Below are 24,783 nucleotides of genomic sequence, written 5' to 3' on the forward strand. Positions count from 1 at the left end.
CAAATAATGAGTAGCAAAAATGATCATTATATTTTTTTAAAGGCTGATAGGCTTAAGAAATTTAGACCTCTGAATCCTTTGTTTTTGCAGTCTCACTTGTAAAATTTAATGCTCTCAGGTATTTTCTGCATTTCTTGTTGGTTAATTTTGTTGCTCTGATTATTGTGAACTTATGTAGAATAGGATGCACGCTAACCTTTGTTTTTTTCCCATAATCTTGGGCATGTAAAGAACTCTGTAGGTTTTTTATTTACCTACTGCTAGTAAACTATTTGCCAATTTAAAGTAAATGGACACATAACTCATTAGACACATAGTAATGAGTATGAAGTTGATTGAAATATTTGAAATGAGGTTGATTGAAACTTATGAAATATTTGTGATTGGCCCTGTTTGAAGATGGGCTGGGAGGATGAATATTTGGAAACATTTAGTAATTTTCTGTCTTTTAGGGCAGTATCTGGACTTAAGATAGGCAAGGAAGACTATATATATTCCACATTTTCTATAAAAATAATCTATAGAATTACATATAAACTATAATTCTAATATATAATACATAATATAATGTATATAGTTGTATTTATTATTTATATGATATTTAAAAGTTTAAATCACTAAGAAATACACTGTTTGATAGTTCATTGATCAAGACTATGACAACTGTAGAAGTTTAGAGAATAAATATCATGTAAGCTGTAGCAGCTGAGGAAGACCTACAGAGTTAGTAGGATCTGAATAATGTTTCACAGGCTCACGTAATTCAGGTCTAGGAGGCATTTTAGGGTCTTGAGGAATGAGTAAAATTTATATAGGCAAATAGGAAAGAATAGCACTTCAAGCAAATGGAACTTTTATCATCTTATGTAATGAGATTGTGCTGGTTTTTATTAAAGTGCAGTTAAAATGCAGCAGAAAAAGACTGAACAGTTAAGTGATATATATTTTTTTTTCTCTGCAGAAGTGAAGTGTAGAATACTTCTGGCACTTCTTGAATATTCAGGTAATATTTTTTATTATTTTTACTATTTAAAATTCTTGTGGACGATGACCTTAGAAAATTTCATGATAGATATCAAGGCAAGGCCATCAGCAAAATAGATGGAAATATGATCCCTACCTTCTCTAGAGTCCTGTGAAGTTAGAAAGAAAACTTTAGTTTTAATAAAAACACAAAAATGTATACTCACCTTCAATTACAAGTAGAAGCACAAAAACACACATAAGCATTTATATAGAATACAATTTAAAAAGAGAAGGGAAGCAGGTTTGATAAAGTTATTTGTGAAAATGGGACATACTGAGAAACTGTGTCTAACTTTTAGATATGAACAAGGGTGTAGGTGGGCTCCGATTCAAGGCCTGGGGAAATGGACTGAGCTGTGGATAGGAGGAGCCTCGTCTCAAAATCATATTCCAAGGGCATGGATGTAGGCAAGGGAGGGCATTGTGACCACTTGTACAATCTACCACAGTTGGAAATTTTAAATTATAAATAAATGAGAGGAGGAGCCAAGTTAACCAAGAGGGCCTTTGTGTTTGTTGAGTGGTTTTTGCCTTTAAAATGTTTTTGCTTTGCTTTTTGAATGAATAATAATACCATAAACTTCTTACATTTAAGTTTTACTAATAACCGCAAAGCTGATGGACCTAATTTTTATGTATTTCATTGGTCCTATTAGTAATAATAGAATATCACTATTTTCCACAGTTTTAAAAGAGGAGAAATTAATCATCAGGTGATTATTAATAAATAAAAATCAAACACTTAAAATTAAAAATCAGACAGATTAATAATAGCTAGTACCTGGTATTCATTCAACACATATTTTTGATCATCTGGAAGATTAGGCAAATAGATGCTTTACTGAGAACATGAATAATAAAGGGGGAAGATTTGAAATTCAAACTTATGCCAATTTCAGAAGTGGTCCTGGAATGTATTACTTCATTCATTAATATTCAAATGGTTCTTCTTACAGATCCTTATTGTGATTTAAATTTTATTTTTTATTCCTGCCATAATTCTACTTTTTTCTATTTTTTTCACTTGCTCTTTGTTCCCTTTTATACAAAGCATGGCAACAAAACAGAACCAAATTATTCCATATTGTTGGCTGAGAAATTAATTACGCTTTTCACTTGAAAAGGGTAGACTGTCTGCTAAATATTTTTCTTCACTCACTTTTATTCCTGCCTCTTTCTGATCTTCTTTATTTCTTGTTTATTTTGCTTTATTTTCTCTGTACCATCTCAGAAGAATGACTGGGATTGCTTGTGTATCAAGAAACCATCTAATTTTTTTTAGATTAGCCAGATAATTGTTGAACTTGACCTTTTAAAACAGTCAAGAGTAATGAAGTCTTAATATTTTAAAACATGTTTGTAGACAATAAGTTTATGTAGGCTGAAATGAAACAGAATCACTTGATAAGTTTTAAAAATCAACTTTTTAGTGTATTTCCACTACAAGAGCATACTTATTCTGCAAAAGAAGTAAACAAGCTGTCAGAAAAGAATACAGTCCTCTGCTTCTCTTCTGCTAGCAGCCAGAAGCAGCATTTGTGATTCTTGCTGTAGTTCTTATCGATAAAAATGAAGAATAAGAATAGCTTTGGAAAGGATGGACACTTGTGAATTTCAAACAGCTGCAGAAATCAAAGGAAAAGACCTATGTGTTTGTGCTGGGAGTTGGCTTATTTTGGTTTCCTTACTTATCATATGTTCCTTCCCCAATCAGCAATACAACTGAGCACCCACTCATTGCCAGGCCCCCTGCTAGATGCTAGAGAAAAGAAGAATCATTATAATAATGCTGTTCGACTTCACTTTGCTAAAATTTCACTTTGCTAAGTGCTCTAAATGTTTGTATCTTATTTATTGTTACCACAGATATAAGAATTAGGAATATGCCATTTCACATATAAGAATCTAACACGATTATGTGGTTTAAAATTGGTGGAATGGGTAGAAAAAAGCAGATTATATGCCTCTAAAGTCTAAGAGTACTTCACATATTATATGATATATGCCACTTCCCCTGACCTTCTTGCTGGAGGGCCCTGGGGCTCACAAACATGAAACAAGTTCTCACCAGGGTAGGTCATTAGCCATTTAGTACAGGGATGCCCTGCCCTGGCTGCAGATAGAAGCGCACAGAACTTCCAGGAAAGGGGAAATGTCACAGGGGGAGATAATATTTTAATAGTTCAGAGTTTTTTTTAAAGGTAGAACCATGTGTCATTCTTTATAATTTACAAAAATAAAAATAACTGTAGAATAGATTTGTACATATGAGGAAACTAACTAGAAAGGGAGAAATATTGGCCAAAGGCCTGGAAAATGCTGAAAATTCACATGAGAGGGGAACTTGAGGATTAACATCTGATGCCCATAATCAGTAAGTTTCTAGATGACTTTTTTTAATCAAGAGGAAATAACCAAATTTAAAATATGCATATGTATGGTAACACTACATACACGAGAGATTCAGAGACCCCACAGGCTGGAGAGATTCAGAGACAGAAAGAGGGATTGAGGAGTATTAGACATTCTGAGCTAGGGATGAGGTAATGTACCTTGGGGGCTTCAAAGGGCCATTGTAGGATGATAAGAACAAACATTTAGTATATATGCCCTCCTATAGGCAAGGCACCTATACAAGTTCCAGGCAGTTCAATAAAGAGGAAGTTTATCTTGAGTGTGTGCCTGCTATAGTTGCCTTTAGTTCAAAACAATCTGCATGGCTCAGAGGCACATCTTGGGGTGACTCATTCTGGACCCCCACAGATCCTTCCTGAATTGGAGTTGGTAGTTAGTGTTCTGTATCTCATTAAACGACCTTAGTCTTGAGAAAAGTTCAGTTGGGTAAACAGTTGTATCTCATTTCAGGAGGTGGTAATGCAGGTGGGCTCCCAAAGTTAAGCCGATGGTGTAAGCGATCATGAATTTAATGAGGCATCTCTATGGAAATGAAAGAAACACAAAGGTTAATGATTGGAGCAGACTATAATCTCAGCTATTTGAGTTCTAAAGGCAGGCAGTCAAGATTTTTAGATGTTGGTCTGAAAATTTGCAGATGGAGTGGGTCAGGCAGTGACTGACTGACTCTACTGGTCTGCAGTTCAAATGTCCCTGGTGATGTTTCTACAACAGGCATGGAGACTATGAAGACTGTCTGTAGATGAGCTGCTGTTATTTCTCTGAGGTCTGTGTCAGGTTGTTCCACGTTAGCTTGCGTGGCCTTGGAAAAGGGTGGCTTTAATTCTCAATGATTCCAAGTCAAAGGATGGGAAAATGAAAATGTTAGTTTGGAGGGTTGCAGCCAGATACTTAAGAAAACTAGTAAAATTCAGGATCCAGTTCAGTTTATAGGTAGAAAATTTTTAAAAATAAACTCAAAAGACAATAGCCCAAGAATCTAATATCCATAAAGGTATAGTATGGTTTCTATTAAATCATTTTTCTCTCTAAAATGACCCTCATTTTTATCAAAAATAGCCAAATTAAGACTTATTTGAAGAATAACTCTAGTTTCAATAAAGTTGGCCTGGTTATTTGTATAAGTCCAGCAAGAATAGTAATTAACCACATAGGCTTTTTAAAACTTGCTTTGCTGGAATTTTTCATGAGGAATCCTCATCTTGAACTTAAAATGGCCTCTCAAGGTCAGAAAAAGCCAATCCACATACTCACCATTAGACTTCACCTGCAATACCTACTGACGTTCAGTAAGTCAACTCTGAAACCAGAAAATTTGGTGTTTGTACTGCCTGTCACCACCAGACCCAAAAAGCAAATACAGAGATTGAATCTTTATGGACACTTGAGTCAGATGGCCAGCGATCTGAGAAGACAGTGGGTTATGTACCCTGAAAGAGTGTCTTACGTTTCCATTCAAGTCAGCCTTTTTTGTAAGGAGGAAAAAGTAGGTAAGGGATTTGGAATTCAAGAAAGAGTTTAATCAGATAAAAGCTGCAGTCCAGTTCCCTAACATCCTTCCACTGACCAGTGATTTTCTTCATCTGTGTTCTGTGTCCTGGGTGATTTTCTTCATCTGTGTCCTGGGTGGTGGGATGTCTCTCCCTGGAACACACAGCTCAGATACCATCTTGATTGCTTGTGGTCTCTTCTGGAGCACAAAGGTTGACTTGCTTGTGGTCTCCTCGAGTCAGGGTGGGCTGTACCTTCAGTTCCTGAAACAATAGCTTTTTATATGCATTAACTACTAAGCTTATTAACTATTAACTTAAAACTAAAATTTTCCAACTCTTGAGGTCCCCCATTACCTTGACCAATGAGTTAAAGTTTGCAGGCGGGGAGAAAAGAGGGCCTGCATCCAGAGGCCTGTGGTTGACAGTGTGGGCTGGAAGGGCAGTTCGTGTTTGAGGAGCACTGACCAGTACGGTGTGGCTCAGAGGGGTCTGTGCAGCCACTATCCTGCATTGTTTTATGATATTCTCACAACTATCTTGTGGAGATTGTTGCTGGTTGTCTGGGATGGGTGGAAGCGATATGTTGAGAAGCTGTAAACATGAGTTGGATATAGATAGAGACCCCTGTCCGCTATTCAGTTTTCTACCCTTGTTACTCACTGGTAGATACTAACATGTCAAAAATCACTTGAAAAGCTCTTAATATATGATGTGCATTTTGAAGTCTATGCAAACTAGTCATTTACTCTGTTAAAAATTGGAAGGTGGCAATTGGAAATCACCTCATGAAGTAATAAGAATTTATTAAGTGTTTTTTATTTGAAAATATATAGGTTTAGGATTTCAATGGCAGTGTGTACCGAAGGCATCTTGTTTGTCCATCCTCAATCCACTGGGAGCACAGGCATGGCCGGGCCCCGACTCGGACTCCTGTGCACCCCCAGTAGCCGCTGTGCTGTTTAATTCCTGTGGGGCATCCAGTGTTAACAGTTTGAGTTGATGAACACATGAAACTTGTGTGTGATTAGTTCTGATTTGATAATGAGCTAAATGAAAATTTTAATTTGGCTTACAATGCATGTAGAATTTAGTAGCAGAGAGTAGAAGAAACACCTAAGTATTTGTTTTAAAATAGAACAAGAACTCTGAGAATTTCTTCTCAAAAGCAATTTGGAAATAATCGTTGTAGTGGCAAAGTCCTAAAGCTCACAGTGGAACCAGATCCTTCCATCTCCAGGCCTTATCCTTCTGCTGTTGATATAAGTGATTTCTTTTCATTCAGATTTTTATGAAGAAATTATTCTCAGGTTATAGGTGGAAATATTCCTGCCAAAGCTATTGAACTATATTTTACAATTGCCCCAGATTTTCTGCTTTATTATAGAACAACACGTAAGCAAAGCAACAGCTCTGACCAAGTTACTCAGTTGATTACAGCACCACTCGGTGGTGTAAGCCAAGGTTGTGGGTTTGATCCCGGGTCAGGGCACATGTAAGAAGCAACCAATGAATTCATAAATAAGTGGAACAATAATTTGATGTTTCTCTTTCTCTCTCTCAAGTCAATAAATTAAAAACAATAAAAAATTCAAAAATTATTTTTTTAAAAAGCAAAGCAATAATGTTCAAGGAAGATATAGTGCAGTTTTTGCTTCTTCTTTAGTCTCAGTTTTGAACCTCAGTCCTCTAGCTGCACTTTTGGGCTAAACTGTCTGAAGTACCCTTTTAAGTGGAACTAAATCCTGGCATTTCAAGAAACCTGAGAATAAACTCAGACATTTCCATTTCACTTAATTCATTTGTCTGTTAGTTACTCTAGTATTTTATTTTCATTTATTAATTCAGTAAATATTTATTGAATGTGTACATTCTATTCGAAATTATGCACAACAAAAAAATAAGTGTTTTGCATTTTACTTAATTGAGACTTGGACAGAGTTCTTTCCCAGTTTAGCTATTTTATAGTAACTTATAAAATATTCTTTTCCATCTATTAGAACAGGGCCCATGGTATATAACTACTTAAGGAAAATGTCTAACACATGTTGTTGGTTAAATTAATAAGTTGAACCATATGGAATTGCCATATTCAACTACTTTGACCTGCAAAAATAGCAAATTCTTATAGTTTAACCTAATAAATGAAAATTATATTATAAAATTAAATATTTTTAATTTACATTACGTGTACACATGACTTTAATGGTTATTAAAAGCAAATGTTCTGTGTTCTTGGTAAATAGCTTATGAATTATGCCTTTTTATCAATAAAGCATTAATTCAACACTGAATAAAGGCAGCATTTATACTGTGTGATACACTAATATGGATAAGATGTTTCAGAAGAGTCTGAGCTCTCAAAATATTTAGTAGGCTTTTGGGAATATGCTTATGTTTACCTTTGTTCTTCTAGTAGAAGTGATTTTTCAATGTATATAGTACATGGCTTGGCATTATATTATTTATGTAGTTTGTACATGTCCAACCACCCAAGGAAGTTAACCCTTTGTGGCCAGGCTGTCAGAGGCACAGCCTCTTCCCTCTGAAAAGCCTGGGGCCCAGGAGCGGAGCTCGCATGGTAAACATGCCTTTGGAGTAGGTCAGGGATAACTCCAGTCACGTGCAGAATAAGAATCCTAGGGAAAATCAATTTGTGCTAAAACTCTAAGTGCATTACTTATTTCAAAGCAATGTAGGAGTTTAGGAAATGGACATATTTATAACTTGTGAAGTTGAACAGCAAATTCAGGAGATACAGATTTGCTGATTTTTACAGACACTTGGACATTGATACTCTTTCCCCATGTGTATTTCACATAAATATTTTAATAGGTGTAGTAGGGAAAATGTATTATTAATAACACTGTATTTTGCTTGCCAGTACAAAATGAAAAATTCAGCTTTGAGTTTCCTTTAGGAAAGTTTCGTGCAACAAATGCAAATTGTGGACCCTGAGGGGGAAAAATGTAAATAAATGAAGCCTTAGTTTTTTCCCCTTGGGTTTTATAAAGCAATTTAGTAATTACAAAATAAAGCCACAATATCAATTAAGACAATTTATTTTAATGTGTCTAAATATTGGTATTTAATGTTTTCTGAAAAATAAATTTGCTCAAGTGTATGTGCTCCTTCGGAGAGCCCCAATTCACATCCCTCGCAGGGCGTGAGTTTAGTGCCGGGATGAAATAACAGCAAGCATAAGTGCTTCATGGATTGGTGTGATTCATATGACATTTCTCAAAACTGTCTTGATGTTCTCCTGGATCACAGACAGTGAGCCACAGCTCCGGAGAGACGTGGTTTTCTGCCAGAGTCTCGTGGCCACCGTCTGCGCCTTCTCTGAGCAGCTCATGGCAGCCTTGAACCAGATGTTCGACAACAGCAGAGAGCACGAGATGGAGACGTGGGAAGCCAGCAGGCGGTGGCTGGAGCAGATCGCTAACGCGGGCGTTCTTTTCCACTTCCAGTCACTTCTGTCACCAAACTTGGTAAGGAGACACAGTGCACACCACGGTCTGTGTCAACTGAAACTTCTGTTGTAGTGTATTTCCAAATAAAAGGGGTTATTCATGATTGTGTCAGCAGTCATTCAGCTACTTTAAAAGAGTATCTTTTTCCATGGGCAAATAGAGTTTTTATAGGCATGGAGGAGGAATTTTTTCTTTCCTGATTTTTATCTCTTCTCAGTGGTTGCTAACAGCTGTGAAAGCCTCCATCTGTTATTAATTCCTGCATCCCTAAGCTCTTGACTGAAAAGGTCATTAGAGGAACAAAAGTCTTCCTGCTACGAGTCCTTATTTTCAGTCCAGAAAAGATGGCATGCGATGGAACCCCACCTCCCACTGAGGCTGATATTCTGGAATGTTCTTGATAGAGAGCTCTGACAACTTGCACGTCATACTGTCTGACAATCTGTTTCAAATCTGCATGTGTTAAATGATTCCTTTCCCTTCCTTTGTGTGCATGTTTGTCCTGTTAAATCTAAGAACGTTGTGTTAGTCACAATGTTAGTCACTGAGTATTCCGTCTGTTAGCATTCCACAGTGGGTATGAAGAAAGCCTCTCGAAATATTTGATAAATTACACTGTGGTGAACTTAGAGTTTTTTTGCACATACTTTCTGTAGTTCTGATAGTTGTCATGATATTTAAGGCAAATATAGTAAACTTTTTTATATAAAGGTGCTAGTTAAAAAGAATGGTGATTTTGAACATGAGATGCTATTTTATCTATTAAAGTACACAGAAAATGCAGCTACCAAGTAACATGCTTAAGATGTTATACAAATGTACGCGAGTATATACATCAAACTACGGATTTTCTTCAGTGACATTGAGGATAGGGAGGAGATCACTGCATGGTCATAAAAGGTTCTGCAATGATAAGGAAGCCTACCTCCGTCTACTTCAGAGAAACAATTAGATTCTTTTGAAAAGACTCTGCTAATACAACCAAATAAAAGATTTAATTAATGAAAATTTTAAAATAAGGAACTTTTGATAATGTTTAAAAATAAATATTAATTAATCCCATTGCCTAAAAAGCAGAAATTATGAAACATAGGAAGCCCACCTCCTAACATATAGTAGGGGTTAAGTGTTGAGTGAATGAGGCTTTAGTTCTATTCTGAGTTTTACTTCCACACCACCATTGTCTAATCAAGTGCCAGTACTTTAACTTTAAACTTCATTTTATTTGAAATTTTATGTATCTATCATTCATATATCTGATAAGTGACATATCGAGGTTACATAATGAATTCTTAAAAACTAAACAATGAAAAGGAAACTCAAAAAGTGGGCAAAGGATTTGAATGGTTTTTCTACAAAGAAAATTGCCAAGAGGCATAAAAAAAAGATGACCAGCATCATTAGGTACTGGGAAAATGCAACTCAAAACTACAGTGAGATACTTTGTCACATGATGTGGATGGATGGCTATAATCCAGAAAGATAGTTACTCACAATTGTCAGTGAGGTGATGGAAGTAAAGGAGTGGAGCAATTTCGGAACGGAATTTCCATATCACACAGAAATTTTACTCCTAGGTAATACCCAAGAGAAATGAAACTTATATTTACACAAAACTTGTATATAAATGTTTCTAGAGAGATTATTCATAATAGCTAAAAAGTGGAAACAACCTAAATGTTCATGAACTGACAAGTAGATAAACAAGTTGTGGTATATCCATACAGTAGACTATTTATTATTCAGCAGTAAAAAGGAATGAAGTACCAGTACATGCTATAACATGAGTAAATGCTGAAATATTATGAAGTGAGCCGGTTACAAAAGACCACATACCATGTGATTGCATTATTATGTAATGTGCCAAACAGGCAAATTTTAGAGACAGAAAGTAGTCCAGTGGTTACCTGGAGCTAAGAATTGGAGGATGGAATGTGGGGAGTGAATGCTTATGGGTACTGAATTTCTTTTTGGGGTGGTGAAAATATTTTAAAATTAGATGGTGGTGATAGTTGTATAGCTCTGTGAATATACTAAAAACCCCTGAGCTATATACTTCACATGAGTAAATTTTATAGTATGTGAATCGGATTTCAAGAAAACTGTATTTTCTTTATGTTGCCCTTGCAAAACATTTAATTTTATTGCAGAATGGATTAAAAATCTGAAGGTTGCAAGAAAAAAAATCAAAGAAACCCATATTGTTTCTGCCTCTGAAACCAGAGCATAAAAACCTCCTATGCCTGTGAAGGGAGCTGCAGGCTCTGGTGGTCTGTGTGTCTCTTAGCTGTGACCAGGGCACAGTCCTGGTCACTTGGTTGTGGCTTCAGTCATATCAGTTGGAGCTTTGTGGCATGCACTTAAGCAATCAGAGGCCAGCCCCTGTGGGGCGTTCCTTCCTGCTCATGTTCCTCTTCTGGAAAATTGTGATTCTTTAGTTCTGTCCTTCTGTTCTGTTCATGGCATTTTTCTTCTGCTTCAAAGGACTTTAAGAAGGAAAAGTTTAGTGAGCATTTATCCAGCACTTCCCCTGTCCTGTATACACTGTATTCAGTACCACACCAAGGTTAAAGGTGACAATTCTCTTAACCTCCTGGTTTCCACTCAGTGATTCTTTGTCACACAATGAAAATTCTTCACCATCTCTTCTGCAGTTTCTACTAATGCTGCCCCCAAAATATGGCTATAAACTTAGAAGAACTTTTTAAAAATATATGTAAAGCATGTTAATATTATAAAGGATCATTGACTTCTTAAGGAAACAAATGTCATCTTTAAAAGAAAAGTATATATGATAAGGCTCACTATTCTTTCATGAGGAAATCAGTAAAAGACTCCAGATAATACACTAAGCTGCTCACAGGAAGGCCAGAATCTATTATTAGGAGAGTGATATAGCCAAGACATGCACTAAACTTGTTGGCACGTCTAGACTTACCTGCCTAAGCTGGAAAATAACATGCTGTAAAACAAATCAGATTCACATTCACAAGGTTGTAGGATAAGGCCCCAAAAAAGGCAAGTGAGGTAAGAATGGTTTTATCACTAAGCCCTTTGAAAGAAAAATCATCACACACATGTAAATTGCCTTTATCACAGTTTTAATAAATTGCAAAATGAATAATGCATAGGTTATATTATTATAAAATAGGATGACCATTATGTACTTTGGCTTTTTAATAAAACAACATTTTCACCTTTCAGCTGTAATAAGATTATAGAAATTTAGAGCAAACAGCATTGTTTTTTTGTACAGATATGTTTGTAAGTATAAACAAAATAAATATGATTAGACTCTACCTACAAAACAGACTGGAGAGTTGTGTAGAACCATTTAGACAATTGAGAAAATGGAAACTATAAGCAAAATGTATAACTTTGAGAGATTTATTCATTTTATTTAAGGCAGCAAACTTAGTTAAGCATTGATAATTTGGTTTGTATATGAATGAAACACAAGTGCAGCTAGTCTGGATCTGGTAATGTCATGGTACTCTCTGCCAGGCTAGGCTAGGCTGGGTAGGCTATGCTATGGTTGACACAATCCTATAATATCATGTACTGTTTTTTTTCTTTCTTTCTAGACAGATGAACAGGCCATGCTAGAAGATACACTGGTTGCACTATTTGATTTGGAAAAGGTCTCTTTTTATTTTAAACCATCAAAAGAAGAACCACTGGTTGCAAGTACGTAGTTAAATGTTTTATAGAATTTCTTTGTCATAAAACAACATATGGTAATACTTTTATATGAATATATTTAATATGAAGTTTAAATTGTTTTATATAAAATATCATGTGTAGGGAAAATAATAAGAGCAATTTGGAGGTGAGGAATATATAACTTAAGTCTACAGATAATTCTTAACATTTAGTTTTACCTATTAGTTTGGCCTCCAGAACTTTCTGAGCACGTACATCAAATTTTGTGCTAGCAAGATTTTCTTCCCTTCTTTTTTTGTTTTTGTTATTGCAGTAAAACATACATACCATAAAATTTACCATTTAACCAATTTTCAGTGTTGAGTTCAGTGGTATTAAGTACATTCGTGATGTTGTGCAACCATTTCCAACGATTTTTTTCACTCTCCCAAACAGAGACTCCATACTCATTAAGCTCTAAGTTCCCATTACCCTCTCCTCTGGTCCCTGGTAACCTCTGTTCAACTTTCTGTCTCTATTAATTTGCCTGTGCTGTGTCTCATACGAATAGGACCATAGGATAATTGTTCTTTGTACTGCTTTTATATCAAAATATTTTTAAAAAATAAAAGAACTGCCCTAATATATCTGGCTGTGTGGTTAAACCCTGTAGATTCCCAAACTTTTTCTTAAGTATGTAGCAAAATTGCCTGAATTGAGTGCACACTCATTATCTCTGTTGTTCCTTAGAGAATGTGTTAGCAGGCAGTGAAAACAGGTATTTAGGGCCAGTAAGAAACAGAAGAGCCCTATGTTATGCTCACAATGTATACAATTTAGATCTAAACCAGTTCAGAAAGACATTATAATTATTTGATCTGACAATAATTGATAAAAGTTATATTTGAATTTGAAGTAGACACATATTCTGTATTTTTGCTAGTTTAAAAATGAAAATTGAAAATCACTTCATCTGAGTGTCAATCATTTTAATGGGTATAAATATAATCACGATAACTATCCTAATTCATTTAGTTAACTCCTACAGTATCCAAGACGGCAAAACCTTTTCCTATCTTATTCATTGTTGTGTCTCTAGCACCCAAGAGAGTACCTGGAACAGAAAAGGCAACATTTTTTTCCCAAGGAAATGAATGAATAAGTATCAGTGAAGTATATGCACTGCACAGGCAGAAGGGCTCTATGATTATGACAGTGGAAGGGAAAACTAACAGTGTGAAGAAAGAAGAAGATAACTTCAACAGAACATAGTTGTATGTAATGTTGCAAAGAAGTTACTTAATAAATTGAAGGATTGAAAAGCATTCCTTTGATTTAACAATTTGCCATCATTATACCTGCAATTTAGAAGTATACATTTGGAGAAATAGCAATAAGTAGGGTTTAATCTCTATATCTTTTAGTTTCCGCATTATCATTGATTTACTATTTCAACATTGTTGTAAGTAGGTTTAAAATTTATATATGAGTCCAAGAAATATTTAGCAATTTGTTATTTTTCTCTCTTGTTTATGCATGAGTGTGGGGATCTTATATATTATGGTAGATGTTAACTTCTCCAGGGGTGGGAAAGGTTCTTACTTATTTTCAAATTTCTAATGTCTAGCATAATAAATAGGGACCCAATAAATATTCATTTAATCCGTGATCTGATTTATGAATGATTATCATTCATTCATTCATTCATTCATTCATCAAAACTTCCTTGAACACCCACTCTAATCAAGCACTAATCTAGGTGTTGGATAAAGTAGAGAATAAACAGATGGATAATTCTCACAGAGCTGATATTTAGGTAGGGAGATATGAGTAAGAAGCAAGACAAATGAGGTAACTTGGTAATACGTTAGAAGATAATACTATGAATGTATAATGTAAATGAGAGAAAACAAAGGATGAAAATGAAGGAGCTGATGAAAGGGTACAAACGTTTAACAAGCTGGTGGGGTGGGGGGAAGCCTTATAGGAGGAGAGCAAAGAGCTGAAGGCCTTAAGGGAGTGAGTCACACAAACATTTGAAGGAGGTGTCCCAGACTCATTGGAACGGTGCAGCGGTGCTCTCAAAATAGCAGGGAGGCCTGTATGGCTGGTGTGGAGGGACGGAAGGAAAAAGAGTAAGAGGTAAGAAGGAAGAGGAGGCCAGACCAGTGAGAGAACTTTGCCTTTCTAATTAAGCCGTTGAGCAGAGGAATGACATGGTCTGCCTTACCTGTTAAAGGCTGCCTCAGACCGCTGTGTTGAACATACAATTACCAGGCGCCAGAGCAGAGCAGCTAGGAAGCTACTGCAGTGACCCAGGTGAAAGATGGTGGTGACTTGACCTTGAGGGTGGCTGTGGTAAAATTAGTTTATTCTGTAGGTATTAAATTATGAAGGAAGAGAACAGAATTTTATTCAAGTTTCACCTTCCCTGATAAATGAGAGAACAAGAACATGAATTAAACAGTTAGGAATAGAAGTTATATTCAAGGGAGAATTTGTCTGATAAAGGGGATTATTTGATAAGGATAATATTATTTGAACAAATTGTATAGTCTTCTGTGGGCATGTATAAAATAGAATACATTTTCATTTACTTAATGAAATGTAGGCATAACTTCACTAAAGTTAAAGAAACTTTGTTTTTACAATATAACTTAATGTATTTATTTCCCCATATTTTGCCTAAGGAACTATAAGCTCACAATAGTACTGTTTTCCATGGTTTAAATATGACATTCCTGGTGACTGGTTTGTCGAACAAGCCAAAGAGGAACTAGTATCATAAGCTTGATAAAAATATTTTCTTATTGCATATCTACTGTGAGATTTAACTGTGGCATATTGAAAATGATTAAGACCATTAAGTAACATTAGTATGTAAATAATGATGAACCTGTGACAAACACAAAAATTGTGAGATGCATGTGACAGTCCACTTTTATGTATTTCCCTGAAGCATAACCTCACCTAGTGAAAAGTTAGTAGTTCCACTGCTACATTACTAGATTAAAAATAGCGATAATAGGACTATAGTTATCATTCAGAGTTAATTAGAATGACATAATCAGGAAAGAAGAGGATGATTCTGTATTCAAGGGTCATTGCATCTTAGTTATGTGGGTAAGAAAACTATAGCTTTGTCATTAATTGCATGTGATTTAATATCTACAGAAGCAGAGAAACAAGATTGATTAATTAATTGGTGTCACTGTGACAAAAGCAAGTTGGCTGCATGCCTCTGAGAGAGGGACTGAGTGCAGAGGGGTAGAGGCAGGAAGATATAAAGAGAACAAGGGAATATCGACCTTGAAATCAAGAAAGCTTAGTTCAGATCCTGGCTCTGTTCTTATTCACAAACATGAGAATATTGTCTTTCCCTGACTCAAAGGCTCGTGAGGTTTAAATAAAGTAATATATTTATTTGAAAGTCTCTAGTATTAAATAAGGCTCACCGTAGTAGTCAGTAAATATTCCAATCCATTCTCCTTGATTTACTACTTCGTATTCTTTTTAAAAAGCTATATTTAACATTACTCATAGTATTGTTTTTATATTAAAGAATACTGAGATTCTGAAGAAATATCATATACCGAGCAAGTAGAATTCAAATGTCTGGACTGAAGACAGTTCATTTTCTTCAAAGAAATAATTGTTACATATATACAACATGCTGAGTGTTAAACTCAGTTCTGGGGATATAATGATGACTACATGAAACAAAGTCCCTGTTGGCGTAAAGCTTAGAGCCCAGGGAGAAGTACAAAGGAATGAATGGACAATTTGACCTACTTCAGTACAGGAAAAGTCCAAGGTACTTCCCACCTCCTATGTAATTGGTGAAGGAAGAATAAAGGAACTAAATGATTAGGTTGTATATAATTAAATTTTAAAGAAAATCTTTATGTTTTTGGAGAATAGTATAATGACAGCACACCTTCCCCTTTCCAACTGTGATAAAGGTAATTTGATAGGAACTCTTAGGGGAATGAATCTTTTTGAGCCTGCACTCCATCCATACGTGCCTGGAGCTGTGGGTGCCTTGGTGAACCTGATAGACATGTCCCTGTCTGCACAGAGCTCATAGTCTAGTTTGAAGACCACAAGTGAGGAATCAACAACAAAGACAACTAGGGACAAATTGTGATAAATCCTGCACAGGGAATAAGTAAGGCGTGAAGAACAAGGGTGAGGTGGCCCTTTCAGAAGTCACCAGTGAAGGGCACTCAGCAGAAGTAGCTTTTAAGCTGAAATCTCAAGGATAAGAAAGACCCAACCCTGTCCAGGGAAAAGGAAATGCAGTTCAGGCAAACAGAACTAACAACTTCCTAGTCCAAGACTTATTTTCAAACTCACTGGCCCATTCCATGATGGGGGCCCCTGTTTCCAGGGATGGGGCCCCGCCATTGAAACTTCTCTCAAGGATGCATCTCTAGAGGATGGAACCAGAGACCTTTTCCTTATGCAATAATGTTTCTGAAGCTTTCAATCATTATGTAGTCCTAATCATCAAGTTTGTTTTCCACAGCTAAATTATAACTAAATAATATAAATTATAACTAAATAAGATAAATTATAACTAAAAGGCAGTGATTTTCAACTCCACATTATTATACACTTTTCAGGTGCACTTAATACTTTGAGAGAAATGGGTTTCCATTCTTTTACACAGTACTCTTAGTTTTTTACCTCATTTTAAATTCAATAACATCGTTATTTTCATTTCAGTTTCTTAATTTCTGGTAAATCATCTTTATTTGATCTTGTTAGTCCTATAGTATGGAACTCACTACTGCATTATTATTTTCCTTTCAATAACATTATTCATTTGCTCATGCAGAAATTGGCTGCGTGGATGCCAAAGAGTAAGGAAATGGAATTAAAATGTGCATGAAAGACATTGTATTAAAAGGGGAGCTAGAAGATACCAATATTTAAAATATGCAACGTAAATCTTTATTTTCTTTGGTGTCCATGTATCTTTTTTCTTCATTTTAGAATCAGGAAAACAAAAAATGGATTTTCCCAATGATTAAAATGTAGTTAATTTCCAAATCTTTACCTGAGAAATTTATTTATTCCTTTTTCTAAACCAAAATCCTTCATCTCCCTTGAAAAAAGAAGCAAAGCAAAATAAGCAGTATTAGATGTGAATAAAAGAGACTTGTAGATGTTATTACAATGCTTCTATTGATATGCAGAATTATATACATTTAATAAGAAGTTTGGAATCTGTTATTAAGGGTATTTAACCTTGAACTCTACTTTTATACAGTTTTATTTCAATATTATTAGAAATAAATATTGAGACAAAAACATATATTAAATGTCCACTAAATCTTGGCCTTATTTTTTAACTGGTTAATGTGACTATTCTAGCTTTTAAGAGAGATTTTACATTACTTTTTTAATATGTGGAAATTATTTATCATGGCAAATTATCATAAAATGAAAAGGTTTTATGATAGCCCTGTGAAATACTCCTGCAGCATTTTAGCTTCTCAAATTAGCTGGGTTTTTTTTTTTTTTGAGTAAGTAAATTTAAGATATTAAAAAAAGCTAAAAGAATTTAGACAGATAATCTCTAATGACTGTTGGGCATCAATAGAGATGATCCAGTTTTGATCTCGGGCTCAAGGAATGGTGCTTGCAAAGCCCATGCAGATTTTGATAACAGTTGTTATGCACTCAATTTCTTGCACACTACTTAAGAAGCGTACCCCATGGGCTCGTTTCCACTGAAATGTGAGTGAGGCAGTGGCCATTATAGATTGTGATTCTAAACCATGTTTAGCTTAACTTCTCATTTAGTTAAGTGAGACATCTGGTGTGTCAAAGTGTAACGAAGTTTCCTCTTACAGGATTTTATGTACAGTACCATGTTAGATCTGTTGCTTTAGCTAATGAGAAACTGATTTATGGTCTTTCCCTAAATAACTCTGAACTTGATAAACAGGGGTACTTTTAAGATATTTAGTTTCTAGTAATTTTCAGGATTCTTTTTAGAGGTTAACAAATGTACTATGTAGCATATCCTGACTTTAAGAAATAATATAACATTAAATGTCACTTTAGACGTCCCTCTTACATATCAAGTGGAAGGAAGCCGGCAAGCTCTGAAGGTTTACTTCTACATCGATGCTTACCATTTTGAACAACTGCCACAACGGCTGAAGAATGGAGGAGGGTTCAAAATTCACCCTGTGCTTTTTGCTCAAGGTAAGCTACGTCCTTGTTTATGCTTCATGTGACAAATTATTTTATTTTGATCAATTTTAGAAAATAAATTTTATTGTAATCATCATCATGATTTTTTTCATGAACTCGAAGAATTCCTGCATAGTGTCTAAGTAATATATTTACTTTAGGGAAAGTTTATTAAGGAAAGAATCATGTATGGTTTAAATATTTATAAAATAAGATTGCAGCATTATTTGTAAGGGAGAAACAAGACATGAGTGGTTGAAATAAAGATAAATTAATTTGGCATAAATGGTGGTAGAACCAATAAAGTCATATGATTAAGATATTTTATGAGAGAAAAAGGTTAACAATATACACATGCAGATTGTAAAAAAGAATTTAAATTATAGTCTCAATTATGTCATACATGCATGTATTTACTTATGTGTATGTAAAATGCTTTTAGTATAATTGGGTGAATAATGATTTTTCTTATTCTTTGAGTTTTTCTGTCAGTTTTGTCAATGAAATCTATTTCTTTTGTAAATAGATTGTCTTTGACAATGAGCAATGAGTTTCAACTGCAGTAGACAAAATTAAGATTAACATGAATGAGAAGCTTCTTGCAGTAAACTGCTTTCTAATGAAAAGTCCCAGGTCTTTTTTATTTCTGGAGGCATAATTGCTGCCTAGAAAAGATCAGAAGTCAAGATTATTGTGTAGATCCTTCTAGTCTATGTCTTTTTTTTTTAATTCATGCTGTGGTCACAGATTATATCAATTTTCTGAGTGGTACCATAGAACATTTCATTTTTCTTCTTTTGAGTTTTCAAGACCTGCATTGGTTTTGCTGTGGAATTTTTATATTCTAATAAAAAATGAGAAGAGTAGAGGAATAAAATCAACCTCTGTAACTGAAGAACAGGCAGGCATATACAATCTAAGTTCACTACCAAGTGAAAATTCTGCTTGTACCACATGCAGATTAATTCTGAAAACAATGACCATTGTGAACGGATTCTAGGCAAGAATACATTTAAGCAGAGGAAAATTTCAGTGAAGGGAAGATCTTAGGAGTTAAGAGAAGGCATTTTCTTTCTCCCTTCCTTCCAGTCCTCCTTCCCTCCCTCCCTTCCTTTTTTTTTTCTTTTTAGGACTATAGTAGGGTTCATAAAGGTGTTGCAAGATTCTATAATAAAAGGAGTAAAAAAGAAAAAATTGAGCAGAAATAGACCTTTGGAGCTATGTTAAGAGAACTGGTAAGCCTAGAGTATGTGAAAAGCCATCGTAGAGACACAGCTTTAGAAGAGGGGAGGATGCTGGTCTGGGATGTTAACTTTCACAGAGCTCTACTAGAGCTCACAGTCAGTCATTAAAGCCCCTTCCCTCCTTTTCCTTTGTCTCTTTTTTAAAATCCTGCCTTTTCAATCGTTACTGAGATAACAGATGGCATTAGACATTTTTTCTAAAAAAAAATTATTACCTGTGTGACATATCAGCCATAAATAGCTGAATATTCACACCCAGTAGCAAATGTGCACAGGAAAAATATTACTTTGCAAGTAACCTCTATTTTATAATAGTGGCTAAAACAAATTTAAAACAAATCCCTGAGTATCTATTATTTCAGCAAGTACAATATCACTTTAAAAATGTAATTGAAAGAGCAGCTACAGCAAATATTTACACAGCAGTAAAATATTAAAAAATGAATTGAATAAGAACCAGTAGACATACTTCTGCAGCTGAGGTCACAGACAGGTAAAGACTGGAAAACTGTTGGTCTCATTAGGGAGATTCATTAGGAATCTCTCTTTGATAAGGCAGTTTATTGAAAGGGCTTGCAGAAGTTCCTCTGCATTGATAAAGCTTCCATGAGGAACCATTAGTAGCTCTCAGTATTTATCAGATTGAAGGAAGCACAGTAAATACAGCTCTAGTTCGAGTGGAGATTACCATCTGGAAACTGAAAGTAGTGGTAAATGGAAGAGAGTCCAAATGGAGTCTATTCTGGGGTGAAAGTTTACATGGGGGGTGGATTTAGTTTTGTGTGTACAGGTATACATGGCTCTTTCCTGGCAAATAAAACAATAAGAAATATTAGATGAATCTGAAAATTTCCTGGGATATTTATTAAAGTCAACCCTCCAAAAGTCATCTGTGGTATCATATACTTAGAACAGGAAGCAAATGCACTGCCTTCTTCCCAGTTTTCTTGCCAGGACAGATCCTTGGGCAGAGGAGGGCACAAACATTGATTTCTAAGGGAAGGAGCTCAAACACAGTCAGGAAAGTCAGCACAGAGCATAACCAAAAGCTAGAATGTGAAGATCACACTAAAGCAACCTTCCATTAAGTACTTCCTACAGGTCAGGGAATTAATTCTGTTGGGATCCCCCAGCCCTTGGTGAGATAAAGGAAGTAAAAAGTGAGAGTGAAGGAAGATGTCAGGGTCACTTCCTCTACCCACTTCCCCCTGGCTTGTTTTCATTCTGTCACTCAGTGGCTCCCAGTACTGCCTGCATATTAGTCACCTTGGGAAGGTTTAGAAAATACCCATGCTTGGTCCCATACCAAACAAGTACATCAGAATCTCTGGGAGGTGGAGCCCAAACACCAGTCTACTGTAGAACTTTCCAAGTGATTCTAAATGTCCACTGGGAGTGAGAAAACACAGGTCTATGTGGATTATGAAATGCAGTGCAATTTTCCAGATGTTTGCTTAACTAGAATAATCCATTTCACAGATGTTTGATGCTTCTGGATTCTAGGGAGTTGGGAAATGGGGCTGGGCCTTTTTGCTTCTGCCCTGTTAGATCATTAGAATGCAGGTTGCCCCTGAAAAAGATGGGACTAGGTGGGACAGTTCTGTAGCAAAGGCTGCAGATGCCTTAGAGAGCTGACAGTTGAGGATGTCTTCTGGCTGCCATAGCAACCAGGCAACAAGCACTTTATTTTTGAAGGAGAATCTGAGTGGGTGACTCTCAGAGCATCTGCCACAGTGCTCATCTGGCACTCTCAGATCCATTTGTTTTTGTAAGGATTGGGAGCGTGTCCTTCAGGACTGATGGACCTCCCTTTCTGGGAGGATAATTTAGAAGAAACATGTAAATGGACAGCTATAGCCTTGTTGTTACAGCTGGTCTGGAGCTGCAATAGAATTTCATTTTTCTTCTTCTGCTATTCATTGTAAATTAGCCTCATTCTTAGTCTGAACCCCCACTGGTGTCTGTGGTATGATTAAGATGTTTATCCCAGAGGGGCCAGTTCCCTGGTCACTATGTCCTTGTCAGGCCAAGGTCCTTGCAGTTGTCCAGTCACCATCAAAAGTGGGCAAGGGAGTATCAAGAGGTACCTGAGTGGATTACCTGGACCCAGACATATTTCTCATTACATAACAATAGTCCAAACATATTTCTCATTATATCACAATAGCCCATAAGGAAGTATCCTTATGATGATCAGGGTCTATTAAACTCACCATGGTAGTATTTACTCTTCTTGACTGCTAGTACCTTGGCACAAGGAGCATCCAATGACCAGGAGGCAAGCACAGCTTATGGTTCAGTGGGATCCCTGCTTTGTCTCCTAAGGAAAGTGTGTCCCTTTGGGTATCAGCACCTTTAAACCCACAGAGCCAGAGTTCAGGGATGGAAAGCACACATTCCCCAAGTGAGGCTTCAGAACTGCATTTGTGTTAGTTTCCCAGGGCTGCCAAGTGACCACCAGCTGGGTGGCTTAAAGCAGCAGAAACGAATTCTCTGAGTTCTTGAAGCTAGAAGTCTGAAATCAAGATGTCCACAGGATGAGAATGAAGGTAACTGGACAGGAAAATGCGAAGGAGAGATCAAATTTTGAAGTTTGGACATTATATATTTAACCTACTTTTCTGAGAATAGAAGAAAATTAATTTGGTAAAATGTAATTTTATTTTATTTTTTTCTGAACAATAAATAACCAAGCTATGGACGTAAAGGAGAAATGTTCTTCTTTCTCTACTTTGCCATACAAAGTTTACTTTTAAAATGTAGAACTCATCTTTTTTTTTGTTCATTTCCCCACAGCACCATGCAGATACCATAAAATTTTGCTGAGGCTCTTGGCAAATTATGAGACTCTCTTCTCTTTAAAAAAAGTTTTTTACATTATATTAACTATTGTTAACTTGGAAATATTGTCAAGAAACTTAATGAAAATGTCAGTTTGCTTTTATATTATGACAAAGTTTTAGAGCAGGACTGGACATTCTGGTTAAAATTGAGCCATCCAGATTTTTATAAAAATTAGATGCCAGGTGTTCTCTTCTTACCGCCCCCCATGCCCACCCGCCCACCCTGCTCCCCTCTAGCTCCTTCCTACTGTTTTTCCAGTCTTCCCAGTCTCAAGTCACATGTTGAAGTGTCATTATATAGACCCTCCTCTCAGTTCCCACAACTTCTCCGTTCCTTAAGCACACTCACTTATCATCTGTAGGTCCTGAAAATTCGATAATGCCTGCAGGGCACTAGGCCCATTGCCTCATACATGAAACACAAGGGTAATGAATGGTAAGGGTAGTCATAGGCTCTCTTACTCCTATTATTTAACTCAATTCTTTTCCAAGAACCGTAATTAGTCAATACTCTTATTTTCCATTTTACAAGTGAGGAATCTTAGACTCTCAGATATTAATTAACATGCCCAAGGTCATATAGGTACCAAGGAATGGAAGTGGTGGTTTCACTCCAATGCAAGAGCCTTCATAATTACCCTCACCCCTAGTAAGAGGAATGCATGTTGAAGTCTGACCATTGATAGACTGAATACTTCTGGAATATTTGCTTTTCACAAATATATTGTAAATGGAAGTGAATGTGGCATGTATTTGAAGAGTGATTTTTTAGGAAGGCTTTTTTAAAAGTTTCTTGTGTGTATTCATGACCAGAAGCTGGGTGAACCAATGCACATATTTTAATTAATGCAGAAATCTTAAGTAATAAACAAACAATCCTTGAAACAAGCTCACAGATTTTATTTCCTGTACTGACGTAAATATAGTAGGCTTTCTCTCTAATTTTGCACAACTGCTTTTCTCAATTGCAGGCCAATAATTCTATTTTAAAAATCTCAAAATTGGCAATACTCTGAAAGTTGTGTTGTTTCTTCAATGCTCTGGAAATCTGACTAGTTTAGAAAATATTGCACAACTAAAATTAGCAGTGGCTTTCTTATTTTTGCCCTCCAAATGGTGATACCTTTCTGTCAGTTGAAGAAAACCTTATTATTTAGTTCAGAAACTACTGCATTTATAAGTTTTAAAATAAGATTAATTTTTAATCAATTTTGAAATAGTCTGCTGATAAGTGAGGCTCTTTAGTAATAATAATTTCAAGGGGAAATAATTTACATTGGATCAGATTGATTCCATTGCCATTTCTGTTGCTGGCAACCTCTCTGTAGGAAATCTTGTACTTCTGGGCAAGTCCATGTGATTCATTTCCTTTCTAAAAGGTTAAAAATATCACTGAATAAAGTTTAAAGGAAAATGAACTACTTAGCCAAAAATGTTAGTTAAGAAGGAAATCTATATTAATCAAAAGACTTTTAAAATCGATGGAATTTATATATATATAAATATTTTATGTATATGTTTATGCTTATTTATTTTTAATTAAATTTACTAGCCATTGGGGTAGAAGCAATTTTCTAAGATTTCACTTTATCTATATTGCTTATTTATTGCACTAATATTTCATAATTTAATCACAGCTATAAAAGAATGTGAATATACATAATGACAATATCAATTTTTACTCTTCTGTATGTTAATGTACAGTTCTGCCTCTCATACATACATATATATGTATGTGTATGTCTTTGTGTTTACATGTTAATAATATACGAATTTGAGTTTAGCATTGCAAAAATCATATACAAAATGTTTTAAAAACAGAAGACAGTTTAAATTAGAAATTACCTTTCCCTACTTAACAGAGAATCATCAAATGCTTGTTATTTATTATGGGAGCAGAAAATGAGTTTTATTCACTCTTGGTTTGGTGAAAGATAGTTTCTTGCATATGTTGGTACTATTTAATACATTTACTAATAATTAATAAAATCACACTAAATGTGGAGAAATTGAAAAGTACATTTACTTGTTTACATAGCACTGGAGAGCATGGAAGGATATTATTATAAAGACAATGTTTCAGTGGAAGAATTTCAAGCTCAAATAAATGCAGCCTCATTGGAAAAGGTCAAACAATACAACCAGAAGCTCAGGTATGTGGTCATTAATCTTTTTTAAAAAGTTTCTATATATGTTGACAGGCACAGATAATTAGAGATTTTGACATTATTCATTATATTAGAAGAATCATAATATTTTTTTGATATAAAACAGTTTATATAAAATTCTGTTTAGGGTTTACTGTTTCAAATATTCTAATGGGTACTCTTTTTCTAAATAAAAAAAATGTAAGTTTTCATGCTATTGTTTTAATTTCTGTTGACGAGCAAGGGGTTAAAGATTTCATTGACTGTTTCCAGGGGAAAAAGCACTGATGTTTTAC

At 35.4% G+C, this 24,783-nt stretch overlaps 1 protein-coding gene across 2 annotated transcripts in view; it reads left to right on the forward strand.

Moving 5' to 3' along the window:
• PREX2 (phosphatidylinositol-3,4,5-trisphosphate dependent Rac exchange factor 2) overlaps positions 1-24,783 on the forward strand; it is a 228,078-nt gene that overhangs the window by 140,895 nt on the left and 62,400 nt on the right. For both annotated transcript variants that reach the window (XM_045861068.1, XM_045861069.1), the window contains 5 exons: positions 962-1,003; positions 8,205-8,422; positions 11,989-12,091; positions 18,122-18,265; positions 24,379-24,493. In XM_045861068.1, coding sequence (XP_045717024.1) covers positions 962-1,003; positions 8,205-8,422; positions 11,989-12,091; positions 18,122-18,265; positions 24,379-24,493 — 622 coding nt within the window. The remainder of the gene's footprint in view (positions 1-961; positions 1,004-8,204; positions 8,423-11,988; positions 12,092-18,121; positions 18,266-24,378; positions 24,494-24,783) is intronic.

The sequence above is a fragment of the Phyllostomus hastatus genome, unplaced genomic scaffold (genome assembly GCF_019186645.2).
Source record: "Phyllostomus hastatus isolate PE091 unplaced genomic scaffold, TTU_PhHast_1.1 phas_scaffold_21, whole genome shotgun sequence".
NCBI classification, from domain to species: Eukaryota; Metazoa; Chordata; class Mammalia; order Chiroptera; family Phyllostomidae; genus Phyllostomus; species Phyllostomus hastatus.